Source organism: Delphinapterus leucas, chromosome 12, assembly GCF_059928025.1.
Source record: "Delphinapterus leucas isolate spDelLeu-1000000601 "Yukka" chromosome 12, BTC_Dleu_Yukka2, whole genome shotgun sequence".
Taxonomy (NCBI): domain Eukaryota; kingdom Metazoa; phylum Chordata; class Mammalia; order Artiodactyla; family Monodontidae; genus Delphinapterus; species Delphinapterus leucas.
Window position 1 is genome coordinate 47,103,432 of NC_143140.1, and position 22,331 is coordinate 47,125,762.

The following is a 22,331-nucleotide window of genomic DNA, read 5'->3' on the forward strand; positions in this document are numbered from 1 at the left end:
GCATATCTGGGATAAATTCCACTTGGTTGTGACGTATAATTCTTTTTATACTTGTTGGATTCAATTTGCTGATATTATTGTTGAGGATTTTTGCATCTATGTTCATGAGAGATATTGGTCCATAGTTTTCTTGTAATGTCTTTGTCAGGTTTTGGTATTAGGGTAACGTTGGCCTCATGGAATGAACTAGGAAGTATTCCCTCTGCTTCTGTCTTCTGAAAGAGACTATATAGAGAACTGACATAGTTTCTTCTTTAAATGTCTGGTGGAAATCGCCAGTGAACCCATCTGAGCCTGATGCTTTCTATTTTGGAAGGTTTTTATTGATTAAGTTTCATTATCAATATAGGCCTATTCAGATTGTCTATTTCTATTTCGTATACCATAAAATTATCATAAGGAACAAGGGAAAAATAAAAACAATTTTGGAGGGAAAGTCCCTGGTGGTCCAGTGGTTAGGACTTGGTGCTTTCACTTTCGAGGGCCCAGGTTCAATCCCTTGTTGGGAAACTAAGATCCCACAAGCCATGCAATGCAGCCAAAAAAAAATTCGTTTCTTTGGACAAACAAAAACTGAAATCACTGACTGTCAACAAACCCTACTCTAGGAAGGAAAATAATGCTAGGAGGAAAGTCTGAGTTGTAAGATGGAATGGTGAGAGACGAAAAATGAAAAATCTAAACAAACACTGATTATGAAAAGAAAATGCCTAATTTGGATAGCAAACAAGTAGACTAGATCTAAAATACTGAATAAAAATAGCATTTAAGATGGGAGCTGGTGATTGGTATTAAGTGTTTTAAGGATAGAGGTATTGATTGCCTTTAGAGTAAGTATTCATGTTAAGAATAGTGGTAACCACTCAATGGATATAAATAGAACGCAGGCACTTCAAAACCCTTAGAGGAGAAAACGGAATTAAAAAGTCCTTAGTCAATACAAAAGAAGGAAGGAACAGATAAAAAAAGAATTGGAGAATATGTTGAAAAGTTAGGCAGGGCCCTTACAAGGCCTTTTATGCTGTATTAGTCAGAGTTATCCAGAGAAACAGAACCAATAGGATATATAGAGATTTAGATTTATTATAGGAAATTACCTCATATGATTATGGAGGCTGTGAAGTCTTAAATCTGCAGTATAGGCCAGCAGGCTCAAGACCCAGAAGAGCTGATGGTGTAGATGAAGTCTGAAGGCATGCTGCTAGAAGATTCTCTTTTGCTTTGGGAGGCTGGTATTTTTGTTCTATGCACATCTTCAATTGACATTATGGAGGGCAATCTGCTTACTCAGAGGTCATTGGTTTACATTTTAATCTCATCCAAAACACCCTCCAAATTGACACATAAAATTAACATATACCAAGAGTAAGGAATTTTGATTTTATTTTAACTGAGATAGGGGGCCATTGGAAGATTCTAAAATGGGACTGATGAACCTGATTTATGTATTTTAAGAGTATCCAGGTACTAGATGAAAAGTAGATCCTAGAGGGACATGAGTAGAGGTATAGAGACTAGGTGAAATCAGTGCAAAACATGAGAAAAGTCCAGACTCATGGTATATTTTGGAGGTAGTTCTCTTTGACAGGGCTTGTTGAGAGAGTGGATGTGGGAGTGAGGGAAAGAATGTGATCAAGGTTAATCCCTAGGTATGAGGCCAAATCAACTGAGTATACAGTATTACCATTAACTGATCTGGTGGAAAACTGGAGGAAGAAAAGTTGGGTGGATAACAAGTATGGGGTGGACATATTGAATTTGAGATGTCAACTAGATAACCAAGTAAAGATACACAGTAGGCAATTATAGATAAGAGTCTGGAGTTCAGAGGTGAGAAAAGAATTTGAGATATTAATATTTGAGTTATCAGGGTATAGACTATAAATTGTTGTAAGTAAAATCACTTACAGATAAAGAGGGGGTTTTTCTCTTTCTCCACCAAATCCATTGTCCACCCTTGTCTCCATCTTTGGCACTGGGAGGTTGCAAGGACTTCATCAGCAGAGCCCAGCACATACTGGCTTCTGGGTGGATTGAGTCAATGGAGAACTTGGCGGGAGTTTGAGGGAAGGAGAGGGCCATGATCAGCTGGCAACTGAAGGTTGGTGAAAGCCCTTTGCCATTACAAAGGGCATCAGAAAACATCTTTGTAGGCTATGATAGTTGACTGGTAACTGTAGCTGGAAGAAACTATAGTCCAAGGCTCATTATGACTGAAAGGGATTTGAGGGGAACAGAAAGGCAACTGACAATGTTCAATGCCAATGGGGCATTTTCTAGGGACTATAAAGCACTTTATAGGGATTTTATAGCACTAATTCAGTAGTGCTCCAGTTTCTAGGCTCCATATCTCCTGCAGTACACAGGGGTGGTGTGTATCTGTTTATATTTTTATCTCTTACCCTAGTCTGGGAGAGTTCCTTGTAAATATGCACATGCCTGTATAGGCTAAGCAGTTTTCAACATGCCTGGCTCACAGGTTTGGGGAATATATGTGTTCCTTAAGCCTTGGAATGACTTTCACCTCCTGGTTAGAATATCAATTTTGAAAGGTCCATTTAATTTAGATATTACCCTTCTAAGTATTATTCCCAGAACCACCCATAATTAAGGGACCTCAGGCTTTGCAGATATACCTCTACTCAGGCCTTCATTTGTAAAAGCAAAACAAAAAGACCAAAAAAGATAAAACAAAAAAAAATCACCCTCAGTGAGACTGAGGCATACATATATAAAATATATCTCTCATTTTTTCCCTGTTCTTGAACTCCTTCTCCTTCACCAATGAATTTATGAAAACTTTTAATAAATGCACTGAGAATAAAATGAAATATATAATAGAACTGAAAATGTTTTTGAAAAACCATAGTATTTATTACTTTGAGTTTTGAAGAATTTAAAACCACGGCTCACAACATATCCTGAAATGAATTCTTGGCGGCTTAAAGAATTAAATATAAACACACACACACACACACACACACACACACACACGAAGAAAACAAAATAGAATATTTTTTCAATCTCTGAAGATGGAAGAACTTCCAGAGCTTAGAAAAGTATTCAATATCATAAGAGGAGGATGAACAGCTCTTACTTTGATACCTAAAAAATAGGACTTATTTACTGTGTATATTACATAAAGAATTCATGCAAAACAATTTAAAAATACCCAGTAAGAGCAAAGGGCGTGAAAAAATAATTCACAAAAGAAGAAATGCAACTGATGACCAACATACGTAATAATGTTCAATATCACTATTAATTCAAGTTAAAGTAACAAGGTTCTGCTTTCCCCCCATTTATTCTTATGGGTCTCAATTCCTGTTACTAAGCTGCCTTCCAAATAGCAATTCACGGTGTTCCCAGGAGTGCCCAAGAGCACCACTTTCATCACTACCATTTAGCATCATCATCTTAGTTTTTTAAAATTCATATCCTTTCACCTTGTACTTTTGTTTCCCAGAATTTATATCAGGCTAATAATCCCAAATATGGTGAAGAAAGTTTCATTACAGCATTTTAAAATATAGTACAACAGTACATAGTCTAGCAATAGGAATGGTCAAATATAGTATATCCACTTGATGTATCTGAGTGTTAATTGGAAAGGAAGTGCAAAATCCTTTGCCTACTTTTCCATATTTCACTGACTGTAATTATATTACTTTTTGTCTTAGGGTCTGTCAAATGGGCACTACCTCTCCTTCCTGGGTGAAATTATGTGTTCTTTTAGTTGTAGTAAATATGACATCTAGACAAGCTATGTAAGAGGCACAGGTGGTTGAGCACTCTCCCTGACCCTTGGATGGGCATTGCCTCAGCCTCTTCCTGAAGTGGTTGGGTGGCAGCCTTGAGCATGGGGGTAATGAGCCCCAGTGAGCACCGAGGGCTGGCCACTCACCCTCTTACTGCTTCACTCAGGGAAGACATTCAGGGTCCCTGGACACCCAGTCAGAATATTCTTTCATCGTATTCAGGACACCAGTTGATGGATTATTTATAATAATATGCAAGCATAATTTATAAACAAAAGATTTTAATAACAGGTTTTTAAATGATGCATGTTCTCCTTTCTCATTGGAGAAATGTCATTCTCCCTTCCTAGGGACACAGACCTCTTGACCTAACTTGCTAAAGAAAACACAACTTGCAACCATTACAGGTGGGGTGTGAATGCATGTAGGGGGTGGGGCTAGGGAGTCTTGGGTTCAACAGAAAAAATTTTCCTGTGTCTTCTGTAATATTTTATATTCTAAAGTACACGCACATGCACACACACACGCACATGCCTGCACGAGTGCCCAAAGGGCTCTGGCCAATGAAATGCCCCAGGAATACTGACACGGTTATGGTGGTTTCCGAGATGGACTTACAGTGTAGGAGGTGGTAAAGGAAGAGCAAGGCTCTGGAGTTAGTCTGATCAGGGTCTGAATCTGGATTCTACTACTTATGTGATCTTGGGTAAGAAACTCTTCTCGTGTGTATTAATACAATGTGTGAGAATTTAATGAGGTACTGTATGTAAAGCCAGTAGCACACAGCAAACAGCCTGGAATGGTAGCCTTGTCTGTGGTTATTCTAAATAGAGTCCTACGTGTAATGAACTGTAATTTGCATGTGAGTGTTAGGGACCTGGAATGTCCAGAGCTATAAGCTGCTCTGGAAATTTGATTCCCCACTCCCTACCCAATGCTCCTACCTGCTACACTCTGTTAAATAGATTTACTTGAAGGAAGACACTCTGTGGAGACAGGGATGAAAAGGGAGAATCACATGGCATTTGGTCCCTTGCTCAGCTCAGGGATTAAGTTTCTCCCTCCTTAGGAGAGAGGGAGCATTCATCCCACTTCTGTGCAGAGCTCAGCAGCTCCAGAACAATGATGGATGAGCTGTGAGATTTCTCACTCCCTTGGGTTTGTACAGTTCTCAGAGCGAAGCCATATTATAGAACAAGATCCCCAGAAGATGGCAGATATCCAGTGGGTGTGGACTTGCTCTGGAGCCTATGAGATACTCCCTACCTCTCAAGAGATTCCTGGGGGTACTTTGCATGATTACTGCCCTTCATAAAGGTGGGGGAGCTGAAGCAATAAAGTTTGGGTTTAATTGCTAAAGGAAACTTCGTATACCCATAGAAGAAAACACAATGGCTGAGGAGGCCTGTGGACACGTTAAGAACACTGTGGGAAGATGGTAAATTAGCAGTACTAAGAACTGTGAAGAGAAGAATGAGTGGTGCCTTACGTTGCTGGTAAAACTTGGCAGCTACTGACAGCTCCCAGTCTCCCGAAAAAATAATGATTCATCTATGGGTATATCAGTAACTCTTCAAAGACTTTTGGGGTTTATCCTAACTTTGACAATAGGTTTCTAGTTTTTGTTTAAAACTTGTTTTATTATTAAATATATCATATAAAATATATATAAAACAGGCTTCTAGTTTTTAATTAATGTTGTTGAAATTGTAGGTATCAAAGACAACATGAATGAATCTGAAGGGCATTATGCTAAGTGAAATAAGCCAGACAGAGAAAGACAAATACTGTATGGTATCATTTATATGTGGAATCTAAAAAAAAAAAAAGGTCAGACAAATATAAGCAGAAAGTGGAAGAGTGGTTGCTAAGGGTTGGGGGGAGGGGAGAAATAGGAGATATTGATCAAAGGGTACAAACTTTCAGGTATAAGATGAATAAATTCTGAGGATCTAATGTACAGCATGGTAACTATAGTTAATAATATTGTCATGATACTTAAAATTTGCTAACAGTGATTCTTTAGCATTCTTACTACACAGACACACACACAAAGTAACGATGTGAGGTGACAGATGCATTAATTAACTTGATTGTGGTAAATATTTCACAAGGTATACCTATATCAAAATCATCACGTGGTAAAGTTTAAATATGTATAATTTTATTTGTCAATTACACCTCAATAACGCTGGGAAAAAAGAGCTAAATCATTCATTTTAGAGTTTAAGAAACAAAGGCTCATCGAAACTGAGATTTACCCAAGGTTAAATAAGATAATGGTTGTACCTTTCATTTTTTTTAAAGAGACAATCTTGCTATTTCACATGCTAGATTTCTTATAGTCCTGCTGAAAAACTGATCATCTTATTTTTAAAATCTCACTCAAATTCAATTTAGTAATTTTCCTCTAGCATATACTTCTTGATAATGTCATGTGAAAAGACTCTAGATTTCATCCTTCTCAAATATCCAGGTGATTTCTAACCACAGAATAATGTATCAAGCATGTTCCCTTGGATACTCGAGAAAAAGAAAAGCAGCAGCCATTTAGTTACCTCAAAATCCATTTATTCTGTTGGGAAAATGATAAAGCGTCTTTAGGTTCATGAAGTTTACCAACAACTCCCTATGTTAAAAGTGTAACCAATATTTCTATTTTATTTATATCCATGTTAATTTTGTTTCTTGAAGCTTTCTAACATTTACTGCATAAATGACTTTACATTTAACAGAGACTGACTTTTCTGCTGAAAATATTAAAAAGGAAAATGAACAGTAGATTCATTAAGTAAAATAAGTTACCTAAATATTCTAAATGGAATTCTAAATGGAATAACTTTTGTTAAAACCTCAAAGTTCAGGCAAAGAGCAATAAACTTTACAATTATATGAAAACTTAGGCTTACAGAAGAGCACTCCTTCCTGGCTGGCAGAGCTCTGAATTCATTTGAAGTCTGGCAGCCGTGTTGTATCACTCAGGAGGGAAAAGTACGTCAGGGAGGGCCAGATTTTCAATCTATTTGCTTTTTATCCGTTTCAGGTTAACTCTTAAGATTCTGGGTGCAGTTACCCAAGCATTCTATCCATTGACTGGGTCTATATTTCTAAGAGAGAGAAAGGTCTGTAATTTATGATCGAAGTCAATGGCTCTAAACTGAGGTTCCTTGTATTTTCTGGTCATCTTGGCACCCAGGTATGTAATGAGTTCACATCTCTCCATAAACTGCTCCATCTTCTTCTTATATTTTTTTCTTGTGTACTCAGAACCTTTGGGATTAAAGGCTGTAGAAAATTTCACAGGACTGTGAATGTTTTTGTTAGGTTAGTGAATCATTATATTAAAGAGAAGGAGAACTTCGTGTGTGACTGAGTTGCGCAGCTATGGCCAAGAAGATATCCAAATCCCAAATAAGATTTGGGGATTATTGTATTTTAGATCGTAATTGTCTCTATTCACCTTCCTATGTGGAATGGATTATTGAGTGCTGATTAGGTTACTCGTAGCCCCTGCTTTAAAAACTAGAAACTCAGTTTTGATATTTTTGCTAAAATATTTGCTACCAACACCGCACACACCCCATGCAAGTGACCAACCCAACTCAACAATCCTATTTATTACATTATACTACAATTAATATTAAATTAGTTCTGAGTAGCATATCATTTCTAGCAAAAAAAAAAAAAGACATACCTTTTAGATGAAATGCTATATAGAGTAGCGCAGATCTCTGTACACTTAAGAAGGGGAATTTGGGCTTTAAGCATCCTGCTGCATTCATGGCTTTAATTAGAGCCGTTGCGATACCCTGCAGGTAGGGAATGGATTATGTGTATATTTGAGTTTGTTTTATTTTCTTTTGTGGCAAATAGATAAAGAGGTTAGTTATTCTTTGCCTCAAATAGCCTCCTGGGGTTGAGGATGGAGCTTACAAAGATAGTTAAATGAGCTCTTAGCCGGCAGGACTAAGAAACACAAAATACATTTGATTAGGAAAAATAAAAACTACAGATTGGCTTAGCGCCAGCTAGGTGATGGCTACGTGGGTTTCATTACACAGTTCTATTTTTATATGTTTGGCATTTTCCATAACAAAAAGTTAAAAAAGAAAGGAGGGGACACTGGGCTTTGAGTTGTCTTGGCCCATCTCTGCTTCCATTGCTCAGAACTGGCCAGCTTGCCTCCCACTCTCAGGACCCTGGGCCACCTGACCAGGAATTCCAGAGACCACATTTATCACTGCAGTTGAGATTCTGGAGCCCCAAGCAGGAAAAGAAGAGAACACCCTTTTCTGGGTGAGTGTCATCTTGCCTTTTGATATTAAACTAGATTGAAAGCTAACCATCTAGGGGAGCTGAAAAAAAGCAAAGTTAGGATTAGGAATTTGTAAGAAAGGTATGAAATTGTGCCCTAGGCAACTGTTTTATAGAAAAAATTTTTTTAAAACCCTTTAAAATAGTGGTTGGCTACTGATAAATTTGACTATATTCAGAAAGAGGTATATTTAGAGAAATAAGATGTGATTGAGTAGATAGCTTCATCCAGATTTTGAGCAAAATATGTGTTTGGTGGTTCAGTTGTGGTGACACCTCAACTCAACTCTTTTGAGCGGGGGAAAAAAACCTCTTAGAGACTGAATTTACACATTTCAAATTAAGAAAAAGTTTTACAGACACTGAAATTCAAAATAAGAAACAAACTGCAAGTCAGAGGTAAATAATTATCTTACTCTTTTTTCACTGTAGTGCAGGTATTTGGGAATTAGCTATGGAAACAGGGGCTTTTCTCACATTTTATTTTCATAACCACTCAAAACCAAAATAGGTTAAAAGTGGATTTGCAGGGCTTCCCTGTTGGCGCAGTGGTTGAGAGTCCGCCTGCCGATGCAGGGGACACGGGTTCGTGCCTCGGTCCGGGAAGATCCCACATGCCGCGGAGCGGCTGGGCCCGTGTGCCATGGCCGCTGAGCCTGCGCGTCCGGAGCCTGTGCTCCGCATTGGGAGAGGCCACAACAGTGAGAGGCCCGCGTACCGCAAAAAAAAAAAAAAAAAAGTGGATTTGCAGCTTAAAATCAGGAAACTCTGCCTTGAATTTCATTGTTACCAAAATAAAAATTATTGTTAAAGAAGAGATTGCTGTAGTCTTCTAAAATCTATGCATAGAAACTCATGTAAGTGAACCTGTTCGAGATATCCAGGCAAAGGCAGACTAGTGAGATACATCGGTTCCTTTAATGGGGGAAGTTTGTAAGGAAGCTTCTGATCCCAGTATTTCAGTGGCGACCTAAGAACACAAAATCCATTAGACAGATGCCCACAGATGTGCTCATTGTGTGTACACAGGAAGGTGGACACACAAGAGACAGCTGAAAGATAATGTTCACTGCCTGTTTTTCTCCCATGGAGAAAATGATACAAGTGGGAAGACTGGGGCTCCTAGAAATTCATGACGGCCAGCTTCGCCTGGGTCCCTAGCCCTGCTCAGCTCTCCTCAGTGTTCTTATTTTTCACAGCAACTATATAAAGCTTCCTTTATTGCCCTCACATTTCTAACCCTCCCAGTAACCCCCACATGGGGGCCAGGCTATCCAAGGAGAAGCATCAGAATGAAACTTCCTCAACTGCTCACCACAAGCAGAGCCACACATAGGCTCCTTTCTCCACGCTGGAGCTTACCTCCCAGCTAAGATCAGTCTCCACACATTCTTTGCATCCCTGTTCCACCCTCTCTCCAGAAATCTTAAATAGCAATTTCTCTCTCTCCCACCTTCGGCATTTCCTTCTTTATTGGATCCTTCCCAGGCACCTGCATTTTAACATGCTCGTACCTTTCCCATTGAAGAAAAAAGAAAATCCTTTTTTCACTCCTTCACTCCTTGAGTCCTATATCCTTTCCAGCAATTAATGTCTTTTCTCTTTTTACTGTTAAATTTCTTCAAACATTGATCTTCACTAGAGGTCACAAACTACTGCACAAATTCTATCTGCAGATGTGATTTGATCCACATTGTAATTTTTAAAAAATGGAATCAGTCACAAAAGTTTAAAAATCAGATAAATGTAAGAAGAAATTTGGTTTCCAGCTTCTTGTGAAAAACAGAAATGTGTGGCAGTAGGTAAGTAACTGCTACCCCTTCAGCTATGTGTATGTATCTATGCACGCGTGTGTGTGTGTGCACTCACATATGTATCTATCCCAGCATGATGCAGTCAACATAGATATTCAGTAAATGTTTGTGACTTAGTGAATGGTCTCACCTCAGAAATTTCTCAAGTTTTTCTCTACTCTCACAGATATATATACGATCACGATATTCTAAAGCATAGTGAATGCTACCAGGTACTAGGGCTTCGTATCTGAAAGACAAAGGAACAAACAAAAACAACTATGTATTGTATAATTAATATGCAGTACCGTACAAATAAAGTGTCAAAATATTTTATTTTTCTATCTTTGCCGCTCAAGGAAGAAATAGAACATTTTCCAGTTAAGCAATAGTGACCTTTTGATCAAAATGTTAAGACTGTTATATGGACCACTTATTCTGAGTAGAGCTATCATCCTGTACTTGCACGAGAGCAAGGACTTGCCTTTGTTTGCCATCCTGATAGGTCACTGGACAGTAGCCCTGGAGCTCGGCACACTTAGGGAACCGGCTCTTCAGCTCCGACAGTGTCAGCTTTTTGGGCATCATGTCGGCAGACGGGAGAGGATGAGGTGCTAATGGAGGCACGTATAATTCGGGGTTCTCCAAAAATCTCTATAAGAAAAGATTACAGCAACGTGACCGCTTGAGACAGGAATACTATGCCAATGAGAATCCACTGAGGCTCTCTTGCTACTGTCCCCATTTTCAGTAGCAATGTTCGTCCTTCAAACCATCTGAGAGCTGCTTTCTGAACTACTATAGCTCCTTCCATGACTGCAAGTGCCTTATAGTAATACTTGCAAGTGATTTCATGTAAGGTCTCTCCTACTTTCACTCACTCACTCACTCACTCACTCACTCATCTACTTATACAGAAAACATTTGCTGAGCTCTTACTATGTCCCAGGCACTGGAGTGCATAGTCTTCCTGTCCTACAGTATAACTAACTAGGTGGGTGCCCTTTGGCAGGTGAATTAGCTTCTCCAGCTTCAGTTATCACTCTAAAATGAAGGGAGCAGACCAGGTACATGACCTCTAATGTCATTTCCAGTTTTAAAATTCTGTGATTATCATTTAAATAAGCAGGAAGAAATAAATGTCTTTTTCTTAAAGTGATAAAAAATTCAAATTCTTCAGAGGAAAATAAAATGTTCAGAGGCACCTGATTAGTTTTCAACTACAACCTTTTTATATCACCAAATTATGGTCATTGTAATATCAGAACAAGTCTGCATTCTGTTGCATTAAATAGCAATATATGGTACACAGGAAATTAAAGTGATAGAAAAAAGTTGAAAGCACAGGAGACGTACGTCGGTCTTACTTCATTTCTACTGACTCTGACTTCCCTTCTGCACCCTTTGAATGGAATCCCCACCCAGATGCTCAGCATCCCCTTCACGGGCGGGCTCACCCTTGGGTCTCCCTACCTGTTAAGCTGACCCAGGTGGAGGGTCCATCACTGACCCTGAACTTCTGCTTTGTGCCAAAATATGTCTTGGGATGCAGTCTTAGGACTGGACTCTGAGTTGCCTCATTGAATCCAGGGTCACAGTTTCCAAAATTGGGTCTCCTGGTCCCCAATTCCTGGGTGTTCCCAGCTGTGCCCACCCCTTCCTGTTTGGTGAATTCTGAGGCCGGTATTTTATTTCCCTGGTAAATACTTGGAGTTAGGAACAAACTTACATTCAATTTCTCCTGAGAACTCATTTTATAATAGTGCCCTCTGAACTCTGCTGCAAATTCCAAGGAATCAGTTAAAGAGCAATCAACTAATTCATGTGATTCTGCCAGGCTGACAGGGCAGAACTGTCCAAATTCGCCCAGGCGAGAAATCAGTTCTTCAGGTGAGATACATAACTTGTCAATGCAGGCGGCTTTTCCTGTTATTAACAGATTAACTATTATTTTTTTTTCAGAGAAAACACAATCATTTTCAAAATGAAAATAATTTCAATTATGCTAGTACTATACAAAGGAGTACACATTGTAAAATTCCACAGAGTAAAAATTTCTCTTCACACCTCCATCCTCTCAATCCAACATCCCTTCTGGGAGGTAATCACTGTTGAGTTTGTATCTTTTTCAGATTTTTTTATACATTTGCATATACACATATATTTTTTGCATATAAGATGCTTGTGCCACTATACTGTAAACATTATTCTGCAACTTGCTTTTATCAGTTAGTCATGGCCTTTGACACCTTTCCATATCAGTTTATATGATTTACCTAATTCCTTTTAATTTATGCACAGTATTCCACTGTATAAATGTACATATAGTTTAGTCAACCAATTATCTGTTGATAAATGTTTTGGTTGTTTTTAATTCTTAGCTATTATAAACTATCTATATGTTATAAACAATATATATGTATATACATACACATATATGTACATGTATATATACATAGCCACTTACACACACACATCAATTTGCTACATATTTAAATTTTTTCTATGGGATAGATTTCAGGAAGTGAAAACAGTTTGTTGACATGATGTTACTGACACAAACCTCTCCCTGTGCCCTGATGGCTCCCAAGACAGGGGAAGAAACATTTTCCCAAAAGTAACTAGGTTTACCCTAACAACTCTATTTAAAAAAAAAAAAGCCCCCAAATTCATTCAATGGACAAGTTTAAGAGTTTTCTCTCTAGTATTCCACTAGAATGGGGACTCCAAAACAATATGAGATGTTACAGAAAATAAAAATACTTTTTTATACATCTTAACTATAATGAGTAAATTTTGATCCCAATATATTTTGTTAATGGTCCTTTTCAACCAGTGAAAAGTTTCACTTTTTTTTTTTATTATGCCAAGGAAGGTCTTACACTAACACTAAAATTATGAAGAATAAATCATGGATTAATTTGTTATGTGACAGTGTAAACATAAAAGTAATCCTTAGGATTGGAGTGATGTGTCTATAAGCCAAAGAATGCAGAGGATCGCTGGCAACACTGGAAGCTAAGAGAGAGAAATGAAACAGATACTCCCCTTGAGCCTTCAGAGTGAGGACAGCCCTGCCAATGCCTTGATTTGGGGCCTCTGGCCTCCAGAACTGTGAGAGAATACATTTCTGTTGTTTAAGTCACCCAGTGTGTGGTAATTTGCTACAGAAGCCTTGGGAAACTAAGACAGGTACATGAGACTATGGTTTCTGTCCTGTTGGCATTCTTTCTTGCCTTATCTTGTTCACTTGGTATAGCAAGCTGCCATGTTGGAAAGGTCCATATGGCAAGGAACTGAGGGTGGCCCCCGGCCAAACAGCTGGCAAGAAACTGAGGCCCTCAGTCCAACAGCCTTCAAGGAACGAAATCTTGTCAACAATATAAGAATGGGTATGATAGTGGATTCTTTCCCATTAGGGCCCTCAGGTGAGATCTTAATCCTGGCCCACACCTTGACTGTAGCCTTGTGAGAGACCCTGAAGCAGAGGACCCAGTTAAGCTGTGCCTGGATTCCTGCCCCACAGAAACTGTGAGTGACTGTGTGTGTGTGTTGTTTTAAGCTGCTAAGTTTCGGAATAATTTATGAAGCAATAGACAAATGAGTCCACTATTCCATCCATTGTTTATGATACAAATGAAAAGGCTAAGAAGCCCCAACCATCCTTTCCTAAAAAGAATATTACACTACTGTAATACTACCTTGGTGTAATATTATTCTAAAGTATTACAACGCACAGTACTATGGTATAATAATAGTGTTGTTAAAGTATATAGTGTTATATAGTCCTATAATATTATACTATATGGTACTATATAGTTTTACACTTGTACGTTGCTCTTTAGCTCAGATGTGCTGACCTCACCAATCCTGACAGGTTTAGTGACAGGGTAATTTAGACTCAAATCACTTTAAGTCCTAAAAGACACTCAAGTATCTCTTTTTCTGATTCTTGGGATAGTCTTGATGACATCTGGCAATGTCTATATATCCTTTTCTGGAATGTGGCAGAATGAGGAGGAATTTCTTTAGTTTTCTAGCCCTGACCTTGCTCCATCTCATTAGTGAGAATAAACTGGGCCCCTGACAGGGGAGGGTTATTTGAATAACATACAAAGCAAGTGGAGAATATAAAAAAAAAAAATCAAAACTAAATTCAAACAATCAGGTATAGATTATCAGGTAGATGCTAAAGCAGGAAAGCAAGAGGGCAGCTTCAATTAGATTAAACTATTCAAGGCAGAGGCAAGTATATCCGGAATAATGTAGTGGATACTGTGGTGCCCCATACGCACCCCTCTCTTCAGGGCTGATGCACCCACCCCCCAGCTGCTGGAAATATCTGTGCTAACGGATCACAGCTGCACTGGGAATGGCCCCTCTGTTACAGGTTACACCCCCTCCTGGAGTGACCTTTGGTCAATGACAAGCCAATGGGAGGATATAAAGCCTGGCCTCTCCCCTCAGTGTGGGAAATTTTGAAGGTCCATCCTAGCTCTAGTGCTTCCCTATAGCATCCAGGGAGGCTTCTGTTTCCACCACACTGCAGGTTAGTTTCTCCCTCTGCTCGGTTCTACTAGCCTCACTTCCCCACAGGTGTATCTCCTAATTACAGTTGACATAAAATACAGGATGCCCACTTAAGTTTGCATTTCAGATAAACAACGAACAGTTTTTAGTATAAATATGTCCCATACATTTGGGAAATAATTAGACTAAAAAATTACTTGTCATTTATCTGAAATTTAAATTTAACTGGGCATCCTGTATTTTTATTTGCTTAATCTGGCAACTCGACTCCTGAGGCTATTTCCTGATAAAGCTTCCGCACACAACTTTTCATCATGAGTCTGTTTTCAGGCAACCCAATCTGAGGCAGGAAAGGTGAAGTAGGGTAACAGAAAGATGAATGAGGCACAAGTTTTGCTTTCAAAGCCTGCTGTGGAATGTTCTACTAGTGTGATGCTATCCAAAACTTATTGGGAGTAGGTTTCTAAAACTCAGTTCTCTCTTCCCTTGCACCCTTATCTTCATCCCTTGTAATCCTCAGGTGAAAACAAATTCTCAGTCTGCAGACAAACAGGAACCAGAGATGCTGGTGATGCCCAGATAATGAAGCAAATCAAGATTCAATGATGCCATTATTATCAGACGCCTCACTGCATTTTTCCTTGTATAAGATTCTCTGTGTCACGTTGCTCCCTCATACGTCCTTATACCTTCTCCGTATTTTCCAAAGTTAAACAAAGTCATTAAACAGATGTCTGTGAAACCCCTCCAGACAAATTCTTTGGCATCATCACTCTTTTCAGAGATATGAGATATAGATAACTTTCCTTCTATTTTGTGTATTTTTGGAGAAAAATCAAGAAACTTCTAGGAATATATAATCAAACATTTTCTTTCATGGATTCCAAATATAGATTAAAAACATTCTATGTTCAAATTAAGTTTTTAATAGAATCAACATTTACATATTACTATAATTTCATAGTAAAAATAACTAATTCTAGATTCCTAAACAAAATTTTGCCAAGTGTCACTCCACAGACCCCTGCCCTCATATAACTACCATTCTTGAAACTAGCTTCTTACGTGGCTTTCCAAACAGTGAGAGACCATGTCTTGTTTTTAGGTGATAGGTTCACATGGACATTGAATAAATGATAGCTGCCCCATACATCCTCTAGTTGGCTTGCGGGCTATGTTAATTTATAATCCTCCCTGCCATTGAACTTAGAACTAGTTATCGCCTAGAGACTTAGCTGGAGAGCTAAGCTGATAGCTTGAGTAGAGGCAGTCATTTATTAGAACAAATATACATGCCCGCATAATTGGAAAATACTATGTATTTAAAATACTGATTAAGGTCATGGGAACAAATGTTCACATTGAATGAATTATGGTAACATGAGTTAGGCATGCATAGACTTCAAATTCACATTTTATTGTGTTTTCAGAGTTACATGTTTTCTTACCTGCTTTTATTCTTCCCAGGTATATCTGTATGTGTTTATTCACTATTTTAACCTTCTTAATGACTTCATTCCATACCCACCATTTGCTGTGAAAGCCATCAATCACATACCAGTTCTGATGTTGCTCTTGATAATATTGCCTAATCTCATCAATACTTCTGCGGTACTTTGAGTTCTTGACAGCTATAATCTGTGAGCTGTTATGCAATGGATAAGGCAAACTAATAGAGAAACAGAAGGAATGGAAAAAGCTGTTAAAAACCTGCTTTTTCTGGTTGAGTAAAGTTTATTCCTTTATCATTGTTTTCATCACATACATTACCTTGGTTCCTTTTTTTTTTCCAGGAGCAATCTTTTGAAAATCTCTTTGGAAGGCACATCCAACTCAAAGATGACCATGGGGATGACTGACCTGGCTTCCAAGAGACTCACTTGATATTTAGATACAGGGTATCCATCAATGACAACACTAATAAGGAGAAACGTGAAAATAAAAATTCCAGATGTCTTTTCTCTCAGACCTTCCTTTCTGTCTTCCAGAAACAGTCTATCTTTAGGATTAGCCCCGTACTGTTCCTATGTAACTTGATTAATCTTGTCACCTTGCCCTCTTTGTCTATTTTTTTTTTTTTTGGCTGCGTGGCTTGAGGATTGAACCCGGGCCCCAGCAGTGAAAGCCCGGAATCCTAACCACTAGGCCATCAGGGAACTCCCTTTATCTCTATATTTTTAACCTCAGTCAGCCCAAGAGCCAGAAGGAGGGCTGCATACATACAGACACAGCTCTGATTCATACACTTAGCATCATAGAGCTAGGTTTTAGCGGACTTCGAGAGATAATACATATAATACCTTGAACATTGTATTACTTAATTGGTGCTACTATTCTAGCATGAAACAGTGGAGAGAGTATAGGCTTCAGAGGCACACACACTTAGATTTGAAACCTGGTCTGACCTCTCTGAGCCTCAGTTTTCAGTAAAAATAGTAAAATAATGATATTTAACACTTAGAGTTATCTTAAAGATTGTAGATCAAGTTTGTAAAGCAATTAGTAATAGACTAATGGACATTCCTTATAAAAGAATGGCCAGCAAGGGAAGAATTATCCAACCCTGATCTTAATGTTGTAGTTTTATAGCAAACAGATAGTGTAAAATTTTTGTACTGAAAGGTCAGTGGCAGTAAGACAAGGTGTCTTGTAAATCAAGATTTTAAGAAGTACATTAAAATGTTTTAAAATTAAAAGAAAAAAGGTCCTGGCACAGTTATTAGTATTTTAGTAAGAGATTAAGCAAATACGGAAAACACTGTGTTCTAAGCTTGCTTTTGTAGTAAAATTCTGTGAGGAGGCTGGGTGTGGAAGGGAACATGGGGAGGTGGTGAGAGAGCCCTATGGTATCTGGGAGAGAACCATTCCATCAGGAACCATCAGGCCTCTGAGCAGAAATGATGGAGAATTTGTTAGTCCAACCGTTTAAGGTAATGAGTGTCACTAGCAAACTGAGAAGAGGGCTAAAGGCTGTCTGCAAATTCCAAAGTCAGGAAACCGGCTCTGAGGTGCCTGAGCTGGGCTTGCTGGCTGACATCACCAGGAAGGGCTGGTTAGTCCTCCCTCAGTGCTCTCCAGCTAAGTCTCTAGGCACTAACTAGTTCTAAGTTCCATGGCAGAGAGGACTATAAATTAACATAGCCCGCAAGCCAACTTGAGGATGTATTGAGCTGCCACTGTTGGTTGTTTTTTTTTACATTTATTTATTTTGGGCTGCATTGGGTCTTCGCTGCTGCACACCGGTTTTCTCTAGTTGCTGAGAGCAGGGGCTACTCTTCGTTGTGGTGCGTGGGCTTCTCACTGCGGTGGCTTCTCTTGTTGCGGAGCATGGGATCTAGGTGTGCAGGTTTCAGTAGTTGTGGCTCACAGGCTCTAGAGCACAGGCTCAGTAGTTGTGGCTCGTGGGCTTAGTTGCTGCGCAGCATGTGGGATCTTCCCGGACCAGGGCTTGAACCCGTGTCCCCTGCATTGGCAGGTGGATTCTTAACCACTGCGCCACCAGGGAAGCCCGCCATTGTTGGTTTTTAATGGAAAGTAGCTCAACTCCTTTGTCCTGTGAAGGATCACTTGAGAGGCCCTCAGGATTAGGGAAATTCAGCGTGACTGGGCAGTCACTGTCCTGGTATTAAGGTGAAATAAAACCTTTGTGATTTAACCTACGTTGCCCTCACTAAGATCCCTCGTATGCAAAGCTGAATGCCAGGAAGGAGGTAACACAATTTGCTTAAGTCCCAGGGCCTTCTCTGGGGAAAAAACTTGACATTCCAGAATCTGCTCCCCGATAACTGAAATTAGAACTGTCAAGGACTTGATTAAGGACCAGTGGTAGGGAAGGGAAAGGAGGCTCCTAATATAAAACAGCCTTGAGTAAATAAGCAAGATTTTAAGTCAGTGATCTGGGCTCAAGAGCAGGGCCTTAGGTTTTATCGGCTTTTACTACTGGCTGGGACCACTGGCTGTGCCAGGGAAGCATGGTGGAGCGGAGGAGTGTAAACTGAAGACCAGTTCAAGCACAGGGCTCTCCTGTCCAAATGCAGCATCAAGGGAGGGGCGCTGCTTCCTGTGCAGAGAGCTGGGCCAGAGAGAGACCATCTCCACGGAACCAGTACCACCTGGGGGGACAGGGGAGGGCCATGCCTTCATCACTCCATGGGGCAGTGAGGAGTTCTGCTGGGCTGTGGAAGTCGCACAGGCCTCCCTTATGGATTGTGTAAACCTGGAGGCTCCTGGACAGCTCAGGGGTTGCTGCAGGGAGGGAAGTGGCCTGTTGGCTCTTCTGGTGTTCAAGCCGAGGTTTAGCTTGACAGAAAATTAAAACATGTAACCATATAGGTGTCCAGAGTTTGAAAAGCACATCACGCACACTTTACAAGAGCTTTAAACCCTGTTTACGATTAAGTGTTTTACATTCCAGTGAGTAATTTCTTCAGAGATGTAACTCCATCCCACTCCCTCTCCACCTCCACGGCCCCCACTTACCCTGCAGTGTTACTTATACTTTCCATCAGAGATAATTCTAAGGCCTGGACAGCCAGTTCATCAGGCACTGTCATTCCTTTATGAAGATGCCAATTTAGCATAAGTGCCAGCTCTGTGTCTGGTTGGTGGTTTAATACATAACGCAGAGCATCTCCTATTGACAAACGCTTTAAGCCATAGTCACTTGAAATTTGTTTGGCAACTGAAAAACATTAAAACTTTAAACTTACTCCATTTCACAAATTCATCAGTTAATCTCAGATTCTGGTTAATTGACATCAACAGCAAGCTAGTCTTCACATTCCTCAAAGAAATTTCAAAAATTAAAATTGCTACATCTTATTGAATTAATACTGTTCAAAGGTCGATCATTATTAGCACTTCAGGTATGTGGCTGATGGGTCTGGTTAATGAGCCAACTCCGTGAGGTTTTCTATAACCAAACCATTGAAGTGGTTTTTTTTCCTTCTGCACGAGGTAGCAACATTTTTGAGAGCTTTATAAGGCATCCTATGTGTACTATTAATATTTGGTATTATGTCCAAAATAACAATTCAGTGCTCCTCGCGTCACCGGATTAAACCATTTCCCTATCTGCCCATTTACGGACTCCAGGCTGCAATCAGGCTAGCTTACCCTATACAGTTAATCCTTAGGAAGTAATTTTTAAAAATTATAATGGCATATCTGACATTTTAATAGTAATTTACAGCTTATGAGGTAATATTTCTTCTGTGACTTTCTCTGATATTTTCAACTATTCCATCAAGTGTGTAGAGTGGGTATTGAAGTTCCAATTTTATAGATGAGAGAACTGCAGCCCACTGCAATGGAATAATTTGTCCAAGGGCACATAGATGTTGCCATTTGTTGAAAGAGGACTCAGGCTTGGCCTCTGCTTCTGCTAAGTGAGACCACAGATAATAGCTTCCAGTTACTGTTAAATGTGGGTGTGCTCTGACAGGGTCTACAGACCCTGCTTCATCATGGTCTGGAGACAGCAGTGTGTAGAGGACACTGAGGCTCATCTGGTCCCACGGGGAATACAGGTTAACTGGCCACAATTAGGGCCACCCGGCAGCAACTCCCCTGTGAGGGCCGCAGAAGGCTTCATCTCAGCTTTGCCACAAACGCGAGAGTCACACCTATTTTTCTTAAGCTATGAAAACAATTAAGCATTTACAATTTGGCATTCTGTTTAAAGATTAACCTCTATTTCAACAAAAATCGAGGAATCAGATTGTCTAATCTACATTTTACTTTTTGCTGTGGTTGTAGGATCTTGAATGTCAATGTACAGCTTTCTTTGGGAAATATCATTATCTTTGTGAACTTTTAGAACACAACTATTAAAGACTCTTAATCATGTTAAGACGTTTAAATGGGGAAAACACACTTTTCACCTGAAGAGCTAAAACACAAAACTCCCTTTTATTATTTCTGGTGAAAGTTAATCTTTGACCTCATCTCTCCCCTTCATTCTCTATGCCTTCAGTCATTAAGTCCTGTCATTTCCTTTTTAAATATCTCTGGTATCTGCCCTTTCCCATTTTATTATCATTGCGACCAACCGCTGTTCATGTGGTTATCATGTCACACGTCATCTTGAAATACCACACTCACCTATTGTTGGACTATTTGCCTTAAAAAAAAAAGTCTCAAGATATAAAAAATTCAAACATTATAGTTTACCAAATTCCTTTTTCAGTAATGATTAAGATAATGGATTTTCACTCTTTAACTTATTAATACAGTAGATTATATTTATAAAATTTTAAATATAATTTTTATGCTAATAAAATCTTAATATAACTGTTATTTGACTTTATCTATAAATAATATTCATTTGTAATTTCTTTTTTTTGTATTATCTTTGTTAGGTTTTGATATCAGGGTCATGCTAATTTAAAAATGAATTTATATTTTTTATACCTTTTTAATTGTATGGACTATATTCTTTACTTTAAAAAAAACTGAAAATAAATTGGTCAGTTTACTTTCTTTTCCCTTGCTCTGGAAAAGCTTATAAAAACACAGTAAGTATCTCTTGAATTTTTAATTCTTTGAAAGTGTGACATAATTTTCCTCCAAAACCATTTGATTCTGGGCTGTTTTGGAGTGGGGCTATATTTTTGAATGTCTTCTCCTCAATGGTTATTGGCCTATTTACATGTTCTGTCTCTTTTTGAGTCAGTTTTGATAGTTATCTTTCTGGAAAAGTGGTCCTGGTCTTCAGGAGATTCTTTTATGCTTAAGGATAGTAAAGGCAAACACACCCTTACCTGTAGTTTTCCCAGATTTTGGAGGCCCCAGAAGTGCAATCCTAATGGGCATAGTAGGCTTAGGTTTGGGTTGGCGGATATATTTGATTGGGTTCTTCATAAATTTTTCTTTAGTTTCCTTACTAGATAAAAAATAAATATACTGACGATGGATTACAGGATGAAGTAGATTCTCTGAATTTTCAACTGGCTTGATTGTCTCTCCTTCACTTAGCTGCAATATATGCAAAACTGAATTAATAAATTAGCTTTATTTTAAACAGCATTTCCCCCAAATACCCTTAAAAAAACAAATTTGTAAAATCTTTCTTATAGAACAAGAAAACTAATTATAATCAAGTACTGATATTAAAAAACTGTAAAAAGAATGAATTATTTTATACTCATATGGAATAAATGTAGTTTTTCTTAAGTGTTCCAGTTTCTGACAACTATAGTTATTCTACTTCCTTTATAATGTGTTTAGCATATACTGAATGTTTCTGCCAAGTAGTGTAAAGGTGTTTGGATATATTCATGGGCCAATTTATCTTCACAGACAGGTCCATTCCTAAGGTGGCGTAATGTACAGAAATGCGTCCTCCCAAAATCATGGTTTGAAGCCCTAACCCTCAAAGTTACTGTATTTGGAGACAGGGCCTTTGAGGGGGTAACTAAGGTTAAATGAGGTTATAAGAATGGGGCTCTAATCTGAGGACTGGTGTCCTTATAAGAAGAGAAAAGAGACACCAGGAGTGCATGAGCACAGAGGAAAAGCACTGAGGACACAGTGAGAAGTGGCCATCTACAAGCCAGGAAGAGAGGCCTCACTAGAAAAACCATCCCTGCTGGTACCTTGATCTTGGACTTCCAGCCTCCAGAACAGTGAGAAAATACATTTCTGCTGTTTAAGCTACCCAGTCTGTGGTATTCCATTATGGCAGCATGAGTAGACTAATACAGGTGGGGTCCTGGGTTATATATGGGAGTGCACTGGTAGGACAAATCCCACTAGCTTCTCTTCTACATTTTTATACAGACGAAATCCCACTCACACAAACATCAAGAGCAGACACAAAAGGGAAAAATACACCTAAAAGGCAGCCTAAGGTGTCGGTATGGAATGGAGAGGGAGGACTGGTCCCACATCTTTGCATTGGTGATGATGACGACTGGGTAATTAAATGGATATCTTT

At 39.0% G+C, this 22,331-nt stretch overlaps 1 protein-coding gene across 1 annotated transcript in view; it reads right to left on the bottom strand.

Annotated features, from left to right (window-relative positions):
• Positions 1-5,571: 5,571 nt before the first annotated feature.
• Positions 5,572-22,331, bottom strand: part of AK9 (adenylate kinase 9) — a 114,027-nt gene continuing 97,267 nt past the window's right edge. The window contains exons 30-39 of the mRNA XM_089921932.1: positions 21,157-21,370; positions 18,875-19,076; positions 16,166-16,312; positions 15,844-16,064; positions 11,595-11,791; positions 10,350-10,519; positions 10,017-10,115; positions 8,940-9,042; positions 7,453-7,567; positions 5,572-7,043 (exon numbers count right to left, since the gene is read on the bottom strand). Of these exons, the coding sequence (XP_089778058.1) occupies positions 6,841-7,043; positions 7,453-7,567; positions 8,940-9,042; positions 10,017-10,115; positions 10,350-10,519; positions 11,595-11,791; positions 15,844-16,064; positions 16,166-16,312; positions 18,875-19,076; positions 21,157-21,370 (1,671 nt within the window). The 3' untranslated portion in view covers positions 5,572-6,840. The remainder of the gene's footprint in view (positions 7,044-7,452; positions 7,568-8,939; positions 9,043-10,016; positions 10,116-10,349; positions 10,520-11,594; positions 11,792-15,843; positions 16,065-16,165; positions 16,313-18,874; positions 19,077-21,156; positions 21,371-22,331) is intronic.